At 30.7% G+C, this 11,234-nt stretch overlaps 1 protein-coding gene across 1 annotated transcript; it reads right to left on the minus strand.

Moving 5' to 3' along the window:
• Nucleotides 1–4,400: 4,400 nt before the first annotated feature.
• LOC107473857 (CBL-interacting serine/threonine-protein kinase 11) lies at nucleotides 4,401–7,637 on the minus strand. The gene is made up of 2 exons (XM_016093453.3): nucleotides 6,866–7,637; nucleotides 4,401–5,956 (listed from the first exon to the last, which is right to left on the minus strand). The coding sequence occupies exons 1-2, from the start codon at nucleotides 7,376–7,378 to the stop codon at nucleotides 5,108–5,110; spliced, it is 1,362 nt and encodes a 453-aa protein (XP_015948939.1). The 5' UTR covers nucleotides 7,379–7,637; the 3' UTR covers nucleotides 4,401–5,107.
• Nucleotides 7,638–11,234: the final 3,597 nt, after the last annotated feature.

The following is an 11,234-nucleotide window of genomic DNA, read 5'->3' on the forward strand; positions in this document are numbered from 1 at the left end:
AAATAAATTTTAATGATTTTATAGTTTTATGTTAGTTATAGTTTAAAATATTATTTTAATATAATTTTTTAATATTATAAATTTTTTTTGCAATAATTAATTTTAATAAATAAAAAATACTCATATATTTTATATTTAATTATTTAAGAATAAAAGATTTTGTTGCCGTTTAAAGTATTGTGTATTAAAGTATTACCATTTAAAGCATTTATTTATGTAGTCACAAAAAAAGCATTTATTTATGTACTAGGATATTCTATATTTATTAGAGTCCATCAATGTTCTTGTTTTATATTAGCCTTTAATTTTCATCTAATAAAATCTAATGGCCTATATAAATGTAGCTCCTATATAAGTGTGGCTCATTCAATAAGCACATAATGGTTGAGCTTGTTTTAGACATACCCTAAAAAAATTAGTATATTTTATTAGTCATCAGATTGATTTGGGTTTGTGAGACTCTGTTGCTATTTTTATACGAGAACTAAGAATATCCTATTTAATGTTTGTGGATGACTTATTTTTATTTTGTAAAGCTACGAAGAAACAAGTGTAAAATGTGATGGTGATTTTAGATATTTTTTGTAAAGCATCTAGAATGAAGATTAGTATAGAAAAATCTAAAACGTTTTGCTCTAAGAATGTATCTGCGAGAAGAAAAGAGATTTTTACTGGGGTGTCCTCTATTGGATTTGTCTAGGACTTGTGCAAATATCTTGAGGTTACCTTTAACCATTCTAGGATGACCCATTCAACTTTCAATGGTGTCCTCGATAAGATTTGGAGTAGACTAACAAGCTGAAAAGGAAATTTACTCAATTGAGTAGATAGACTCTACTTGGTTAATTCCGTTGCAACCACTATTCTCAGATACCAGATGCAAGTCTCTATTTTTCTCAAAGGGGTCATTAGTAAACTAAAGTCTATGATGAGAAATTTTCTTTGAAAATGACAAATTGATGAAAGAGGATTGAATCTTGTTAGTTGGAATATATTGGTTACTCCGAAAAAATATGGAGATTTAGGGATTAAAGATCCTTATTGTGCGAATATTGCTCTTCTTGGGAAACTAGTTTGGACTTTTTTCTATCAGCCAAACAAGTTATGGGTTCAAATGTTAGATGCCAAGTACCGATCATCTTAATATGAATGTTTTGGTTGTCCTAGAGATGGCAATTTCTCCTGGCGGGGCAGGTATCCACGGGGATTTACCCGCTGGGGAGCAGATATGTGGAACATTTTTTTTTTCGCGGGTGACGAAGACGGGTACCCGTCTATTAAATGGGGCAGGGCAGGGGAAGAGGTACCCACCCCGTAGGTATCCGTATAGTACCCACAAATATAAAATTACATAAATGCCAATATATATATATATTATGTTAAAAGACCAAATGTTATCCTAGCAGCCGCCCTCCTCACTTCAAATTCACTCTCAAACTCTCTCCTTCAACCCAGAAGCCACCTCCTTCTTCCTCTGCCTCCAGCTGCTGCTTCTCTTCTCCAACAACAGCATCACTGCCATCTTTCTCCTACCTCGTCACCTCGCCAGCCACGCCAAGGTTCTCCGCTGCAAACAAGCCTCATCGTTGGTCACCGCCTCCTTTCCTCATTCACATCGTAAATCACCACCTTATCACTCACTGTCGCTGCCTCATCAACGTCGTTCGCCGCCTCCTGCTCCTTGCTCGTTTATCATCATTGCAGCCCCCTAATCGGTCTTTCTCATCGCTGCCTCCTCAAGTAGAATCGTCACCGCCACCAGCACAATCGTCGTCGCCTCCAACAGCCTCTTCGTCGCTCATCATCGCTGTCTGCCGAAGCCTCGTCGTCGCCGCATCAATAAGGCCCTTTCTCTCTTATTAGTTTCTTTTGAGGTTTTTTTTTCAACATTTGGGGTTTAAGGTTTGTTCAATATTTTAAATCTTTTATCTTCTGTGTTTGTATCTTTATTTTTGCGATTATTGTTGTATCTTTATTTGGGAATTCAGGATTTGTTCAATTGCTAATGTTCTGTATTTGAAATTGTTTGAAATTGTTAATCTTCTGAGTTTTATTTCTGTTTGGACAATTGTTGTTGAATTTTGATTTGGAAATTTAGGATTTGTTCAATTGTTAATGTTCTGTGCTTGAAATTGTTTATTGTTCTGTGTTTGAGATTGTTAATTTGTAAAATCTGCGGATATGGGGTCCCCGTTACCCGTGGCGGGGACGGGAGGCAGATTGTGGTGACGGAGGCGGGGGCGGGGGGTATGTCCTTGCTCCCATGGAGACCCGTTGTCATCCCTAGGTTGTCCTAAGAACAAGGGCTCTCCCATTTGGAAGAGTCTTTGCAAATCTTGAAAAATGTTGAAAGATGAGTTTGCTTGGTGTATTGGGAATTTGAACAAAAATTTTTTGTTTTCGTGCTGGAAGAAAGAAGGGTAGTTATCTAATAAGATGGATTATGTTCACATTTCTGATTCAAACATCCGGATACAGAATATCTGGTCGGTTGGTAGGTGGCATTTGGATACTCTTTGTTCTCCTTTATCTCAAAATCTGAAAGATAATATTCTTCCTTACAAATCAAGATATGCAAGCAGGTTTGGAAGTGGGTTGGTATTGGTCAGGGTCTGCTGCCAAAGTCTATGACTCACGCAACGGTTACTTGTGGTTGTGTAAGCAGCTGTTTGATTGGGAGGAGCGGAAGAATTGACTTTGATTTTGGCATCCGCTTGTTCCGAAAAAGCACAAGTGTTTGATTTGGCTGTGTCTTAAGGATGCTCTTCCTACTGCAAGTTTTCGCTTTAGAAGAGGGATGTCGTCATCAGATAGGTGCCTAAGATGTCTTTCTAGGCAGGAATCGATTTTACATTGTATTTGGTATTATCCAAAAGCTCAGCTTGTATGACATAGGTTGGATATTTCTTGCCATCCTCTAGATTTGAAGCACTGGTTCTTGTATCATAGCAAAGAGCATCCATTCAGGTTCTTTTTGAGATTATGGTGGATATGGCGAGTAAGGAATAATGACATCTTTAATCCTCATGAGACTTGACTTTCAGAAAAAATGATTTGTCTGGCATTAGCTTCAGAAAAAGAGCTTATGAGTATTTTTGAATTACAACATATGTCTCTCCCTTCTATTCTAAGTGATTCTTGGAATCTCCCATCAATTAGTATCTTTAAGATTAATTATGATGCTAGTTATCATAATTCTGGTGATAGTGTTAGTTTTGCTTCTGTTATTAGAGATTGTAATGGGAGTTGGCAAAGGGGTGTTTGGGAATGATTTGAAGTAATAGTATTCTTCTAGGATAATTATTTGCTATTTGAAGAAGATATCTCTTAGTTTAGGATGTTGGTCAACGAGATGTTATTTGTAAGATGGATTGTATGGAAACGTTTAATCTTGTTACTAATCACCAAGATAATTTTGGGTTTATTGATCCATTGGTGCTCAAAATAAGGGATATCATACACTAGAATTGATGTATTAACTTTTGTTTGATTACGAGAGATGCAAACACATACCATGACAAAAATAATGATAAAGTTAAACTTCATCAAGTTCTTTCTCCATGGAAAGAATTTAAAAAGTAATTAGTAGTCATAAAAGATACTGTCCCGCTATTAAGCAGTTTTTTTATATATTTTTTTAGCTTAATTAAGTCACGCAGAAAAAATCAAAAAATACAATTAAAATATTATTTTATATGTTTTTTATTTCTTTATAATTATACTATAATACTTCTATGTTAAGATTTTTGTGATCCATATATAATTTTGCTTGTATAACAACTTAAATTGAATCTTATGTTTTAATATTACATTACATTTGTAATTAATATTTATTGTTATTATTATTTATTTTTAAATATTTAATATTATTTTATATATATATATAATATTTTATTTTATCGTAATTTCCACTTCGGCAGAAGCGTCATTGCGCTTTGCATTTCAGTGCTGGAGGTTTTTGGGAGGTGTATTCTTCAGGAGTTGATTTCATTATTTCGTGTTTGAAAGTGATAGCTCACTTATGCTTCTAAACTTGTTTGAGAAATAATAAATAAAAAAATGAATAAGTCGTTTTTTAAAATAAAATAAAAATGGACAAAAAAAGTCTTTGGTATTTGAGAAATTGGCTTGTTTGCATTTTTATTAATTGTCTAATTTATAATCATCTATGCCAGGGCATTCAGCATTGTATCACCACTATCCATTAAGCAATGAAAGACAAAAACTAGCTCTACCAAGAATTATTAGTAATATACTAATATAAAAAGGTCTCCATATTAAATGCATCCAATAAATCCAAATATGAACAAAAGAAAGTATTAAAGCACCTAATAAAAAATAAACAGTAAAAAAATAAAAAACAGAAAGAAAGAAAGAAAGAAAGAAAGAAGCCCCTTCCGTATAAAAAAAAACGGCGAATGCATTCTTAATTTCTTTTGGATTCTATCCTCCATTATTTGTAGCTTGTATGTTAACTTATTTACATATTCTGATGGTAACCTCAATGCAAAAACATGCCTAACACGTGCATGATTTTTCCATTTTTGGTACATCATTTTTGAGTCCTTAGCATATGTTAAAAAATTTAGTTCCTACGTCAAAAGAATCTGTCTATCATTTTTTCTTACATACTCCCTCCCTTATCTATTACTACTTTTCTTACATAAATAAATAAATCCAATCTTATATAATCATTGTTGAGAGGCCACTACCATCCAAAAATTTCCAAATCTAACCCACCATCTTCATTTTCAAGTCCCAAACCGATGCATGTGCTACGGTAATCAAACATTCTGCCCCACCACCAACCTTCGTTGTTTTAAGAAGCTTCAATTCAGTTTCAAACATCATCCCAAATTCTCAATTCATCTCCCATCATCCATTAGATGGAGTCTCGTTGACCCCACTCCATCTATTATTGGATGTATGAACCCTTGTGTGAGATCAGTAGATCACACTTCATTTAACAATAATCTGTTTGATAGGGGATGTTCAGGGTTCGAATTAGATTAAATTAAAGACAAATTAAAACCGAACCAATTAAATTGGCATCGAACTGATTTGGATCGGGTAAGATTTTTTTGACCCAATTCTTTCAGGATGTGTCTCAACATTTATCATAAATGACTTCTGCTTTATTGTTTCTCCTTTGTTCGTTTAGAACCGGAGACTCTGGTTCCTCATTATGTTGTGACGAGGTGGTCGCAACGTCGGAACCACATTTTAACAAGAGGAACCTAGGCTTGAGTTTATTCTCCCAAAGTTCCCTAAAAGCCACGTCATCCCCAAACTTCTTTCTAACCTCAACCAAAACCATCTCGGCCGGTAGCCGGTAAGCTTCCACCCCAATCTCCAATTCCCCTTTCATCCTTCCCAAGTCAACCCCACCCTCCTTCTTCCACCTCACCGCCATCCCTTGCGCCACCCCAACCTCCTCCGCCACCTCCACCACCTCCTCCGGTAACCCCCTAACCACCAACCACTCTCCCTTCCCACTACCAACATCACCAAACAGCCCTGACAAATCCAAACCGGAAGAAAAAGTTACTATATCAAACGCATTCAAGACCTTATTGGGCCCAACCCCAAGCCCAAGCCCATAATCATCCTCATAAGGCTTAATCTCTTTGTAGCCCTTTCTAAACCACGGATCCTTTTTCATTTCTTCGACAGTTATTCTTGTCTCTGGGTTAACATCTAGAAGCTTCCGGAGGAATCTTTTGAGATCCGGTGACATCCAACGTGGACACCGAAACTCTCCTTTGTAGATCTTTCTATACATAACCATTAAGTTTGGGTCATTAAACGGCAAGTACCCTGCCGTTAGAACGAACAAAACGACGCCGCATGACCATACGTCAACTCTGGCACCGTCGTAGCCGCGTTTCGATAGAATTTCCGGTGCCACGTAGGCAGGGGTACCACACAGCGTGTGTAATAGTCCATCAGGGTGTATCTGCATTAAAAAAAAAAAAAAGCCAAAAATGTTGGGAAAGGTGCCAGTGTTCATTAGAAGCATAAACGTAAAAACTTTTCTTAAAAAATAAGATTCAACTTTGTCTAGATTAGTTTGTACGCTTTAAAAAGGTACAGAATCTAATTATTATATTTGGTAAAAGATAATGATTATAAATAAAAATTAATTCTGATAAAATAATCATGTAAAAGATTAAACATCGTTGTATAACATTTTTTTTCATAACCATTTACGGTAAATATAAAAAGCATTTATTTTGTACGTAATTGAATGAATTGAGTTTATATTCCTGAAATTATACGTGTGTTTTATTCGATAATATTTATGGTTCACATTGGTTCTAACTTTACTTCCGTGAGTAGAAAATTTTTAAAATATTTTTAGAGAACAAATTGAAGTAAAAAGATAAAAAACGTAAGTCACAAATATTAAATTAAAAAATCAAATGAAGTAAATTAAAATTTTGAGGATCACTATCTATTCATAAACCAATCTGATTATTAACTCAAAATTGTTTTATAATACAATATATCAAAAGCAAATTCTATAAACAAATGGAAAATGGTTAGAAAAGCACTTCTTAGAAATGTTTTTAACGTAAAAAATCCAAACGTAATTGTTTAGTAATCATATTAATTGTTAATAAGTTATTTGTTGAATTTCTTAAACAAATATGTTAATAAGAATAACAATTTAGTAATGTTAAATTCCGTATATATCAAGTCACCAAAAAAAAATTCCGTATATATCAATTCAATCTCTTTGTAAAATATAATGTTAGGACTAAAGAATACTTTGAAAATTCGAACCCTAAATTGAATAATAATTAGAATATGAAAGATGAAATTAACCCGAAATTATGCTGTTAATTGAAGCCAAAGCCCTGACCTGATCCCTAACTGCACTCAATCCAAAATCCGAAACCTTCAAATTGCCATGTTCATCAAGCAAGAGATTCTCCGGTTTAAGATCCCTATGAAACACCCCACGCGAGTGGCAATATCCAACGGCCGAGATCAGCTGATGAAAATACTGACGGCTCAGATCTTCCGAGAATCTCCCCTTAGAAACCCTCGCAAACAATTCACCACCTTTAATAAACTCCATTACGAAGAAGATCTTCGTCTTCGTCGCCAGAACCTCGCGGAGCTTCACGATGTGAGGGTGATGCAACCTACTCATTATGTTTATCTCTCGCTTCACGTTACCGGCTAAACCGGTTCCCTGTAACTTCTTCTTGTTTATGATCTTCACCGCCACGCTTTCTCCAGTCTCAAGGTTCCGCGCGTGGTAAACCTTCGCGAACGCGCCGCATCCTAAGAGCCTTCCAAGGTCGTATTTCCCGAATAGAGCCCTTTGCTCCGTCGGAGACGGTGGCGAGTGGTCTTCAATTTCCGGCATTGGGACTACCGGAAAATGAAGATTTGCCGTTGATGGTGAAGATTGAAAATTGGGATATGGGTTTTGTTATTGGGGGTGGGAATTGAAATGGGTTGGTCGCAAATTCTGTTATTTGTTGGGTTTTGAATAGTGACTGAGAGGATTTGATTTTGATTATGCATGTTTCTGGTTTTATTGGCCTAGTTTTGCTGCTTTTTCCGTTTAAGAGAACCGGGGTAAGAGTATTTTAATTTGTTTTATTATTTTTGTTATTTTTTGGCTTACGAAAGTTCGGGGGGAAAGCGTGAAGGTTTTGTTTGTGTCCACACACGTGTAGTGTTTCGGTTGTTGAAATCTTGCAATTGGATCTTGGCACGTGTTTTTTGGGGGTAATTTTGGAAAAATGGATATTCGTTTGTTAGAATAATGTGGCATGTTGTTATGATTTTGATTTGTCATTTTGCATTGCATTAAATGAACAATGTTATTTTGACCAAACACTTCTAATTTGATTGGATTCAATTTTAAATAAATCGCTAGACTTTTCCTAGATTTTATGTAATTAATATTAAAAAATAACAATGTCACTCATATTTTTAATAATATTACTCCATATATGAAATTTTTTTTACGATATGTTTACTATGAATTTGTAAAAAAAGACTGATATTATTAAAGATTTTCTGATAGAAATATTTTATTTTTAAAATATTATTATTGTATTATCAAACATAAATTTTATTAATAATACATTTAATGAAAATGGTTTGAAATGGATCATTTTTATTTTTTTTACACTTGAAAAAATAAAGTGTAATTTCTCATTTTTAATTCTGTAAGTGAGACTAAAATTAAATAAAAGAGAATAATAAAAAATAAAATTTTACACTAAATACCATTCAGTTTTTTTTTTCACCGAAGAATATCCACCCAAAATAGTTAACATACACAAGCTCCTACAAATGTTGATTTTGACAACAAATTTATTATTTTTTATGTTAGTTTTATAATTAAGAATGAATATGTAATTTACCTTCATTATTCATATTAATTATATTTTAACTTTTTCTCTTTATCTGATCAAGTTTTTTCAACTTTTATTTGTAAAAAATACTAGACGTTTAAGTATATTTTAAACTAAAATTTTAATTAAATTCTTGCACGGTCTTTTATTATGAGAAATATTATACAAAAATTTGTATATTATATTAATAAAATATATACCATATATAAATTTTGATGTACAATATATATATAATTTTGTAGGATTATATATTTAAAATATTAATTTATTCAACTAACAAAATATATTCGTAACAAAAAATTGTGCGCTATGTACAAAAATTTATGTGTTATATATTTATATACAAATATTTATATGCTATATGCGAAAATCCATATACTATACCAATAAAATATGCACAACACATAATTTAATGTACAGTACAAAAATTTTGGTGCATAGTATAACAATTTTGATGTAGAGTATAAAATTTTTTAAAAGACTACATATTCATAACATTAACTCAGTCAACTAATAAAATATATTTATAAAAAAAGTTATGTGCTATGTGTAAAAATTTGTGTGCTATATCGATAAGTTTGTGTTATATGTAAAAAATTTTTTTGCTTCCTTTCAAAATTTGTATGCTATATCAATAAATTTTTGTACTCTCGAATAAAAATTTGTGTGTGATAAAAAATGCAAAAAAAAAATAGTGATCCTATGCACGTTTTTTTTTTAATTTTGTATAATTTGATTGGACTTTGTTACAAAAACACTTATACATATATAACTTGGCTCTTTATTTATATCCTTATTCAATTTACATTAATTACTTTAGCATTTTCTCTCTCCTTATTAAATTCTTTTTCCTCTCTTTTTTATTTTTTCAAATTAATTTTTTTTAGATAAATATATTGAATAATAATTTAGAGTAATTCACGTTAAAAAAATAAAATTTAAAATTATACAGATATTCTAAATCAAAATTGGTGACACATCCTATCTTAAATATTTTTATATAAATCAAATAAATTAATTCAATTTATGAATTAAATTAATTCGATTTACACTATTTATATGTAAATCAAATTAACTTAAGTCGATTTACTACTTGTCGGCACTGATTGTGCGGCAAAGAATGACGATAATGAAGAAGAGGCAAAAGAAGTTGAGGCCGTCGTGGCGGCAGGCATGTTGGATCTAGTGGAGGGACCTATTTATTTCTTTATTTTTTGTCAACTCTCCGTATCATCACTGTAATAGACACAGTAATATTTTCTATTACCGTTTTTAACCCCAATTCCACACACGAGTATAATTATCGTGCGTTATTAAAAGTGAGAAACTTAAAATCTTGAGGAATCAAAATGTTCGCAGTTTAAAAGGTCAAGAACCTTTTTATCTTTTAAATGTATTTTTAATATGGTCAATTTTTTTAAAATAAAATTTTATTAATTAATTTCAATAGAGAAATAACATGATTTTTTAATATAGGTATAAAAATAAGATAGGTCTTCTAAGTTCAACTAAAATAGCCAAGTAAAGCAAATAATACTAGAAGAAATAACAAAAAATAACCAATGAAAATATGATCAATTTAATTCTAAAATTTATGATTAAATAAGTGTATTTATTGAATTATTTTTTAGTACTGAGTAGGTACTAATTGAATTAAAAGAATGATAATGAATAATAGATTAATTAATACTCTTTTTTAATCTTTTTTTTTAAATGATAGATTTACAATAGTAATTTATTTAATATTTGATGTTGCATAAAAATAAATTCTTAATTTAATAAAAAATTTAATAATTAAAATCATACATTTAATAAAAATATAATTTTATATTTTAAAACATTGAAAAATATATTTTAAAAATATATCAATTAAATATATTTTTATTATTTTCAACTTTTAGAAATGAATCATCTTTTCAGAAACTAATTACATTTTTTTATATGTGAAAAAGTTGAAAATGAAAATTATTTTTAAAAAAATAGAAAATGAAAATAGAAAATATTTTCGCAAACTTATCCGTTCCTAAGTTTTAATTCCTATACCACCTTAGAGGATTATACTTCATGATAATTTTTTTAACATAAAAAATTTCGGTAATAATTTTTCAGATAATAATGAGTCAAAGGATAATTTTTTTAAAAAAATTTTAGAAATAGTTTATGTTTCGTTTTAAATTCATAAGTTTGTAAAATTATAGATTTTTTAGAATTTAAACTAAAACACAAATGTTGAATTTCTATTCTATTCTTTTTTTGTTGATATTTTATTTAAATCCAAAGGAATATTTTGTTATTGGTTTTTGTATTTTAAAGTTAATGTCAATAATTTGCACACGTATTAAATCAAATTAACTTGATTCGATTTACTACTTATACAACATATATATAGTAAATCGAATAAAGTTAATTCGATTTATATGTAAATGATGTAATCAATTTGATTCGATTTATATATAAATGTTTAGAACAGAATGTGTAATCAATTCTGATTTAGGATATTTGCATAATTTTAAACTTTATTTATTTTATCCAAGTAAATTATTCCAATAATTTAGTAAAACTTAATGTTAAATTTTCTTTTGTTCTTTTATTCCTCATTCACACATAAAACAAAATCTAACATAGATTTTTGTTTAAAGAATTTTTTTTTGCGTTAATGCTACATATTTTCTGTAAATAAATATTTGATATTAATTGAATTAAAACTGAAGTCACAAAAAAAAACTGAATTAAAATATCAAAAAATATTTAAAAAAAGATATAATTAAGTAGTATTAGAGTAATAAATAAAGTATTAAAGTGACAACATTAACTACCATAGAAAAGGACTAGCAAAGTAATTAACGCAGCAAA

Source organism: Arachis duranensis, chromosome 1, assembly GCF_000817695.3.
Source record: "Arachis duranensis cultivar V14167 chromosome 1, aradu.V14167.gnm2.J7QH, whole genome shotgun sequence".
Lineage (NCBI taxonomy): Eukaryota > Viridiplantae > Streptophyta > Magnoliopsida > Fabales > Fabaceae > Arachis > Arachis duranensis.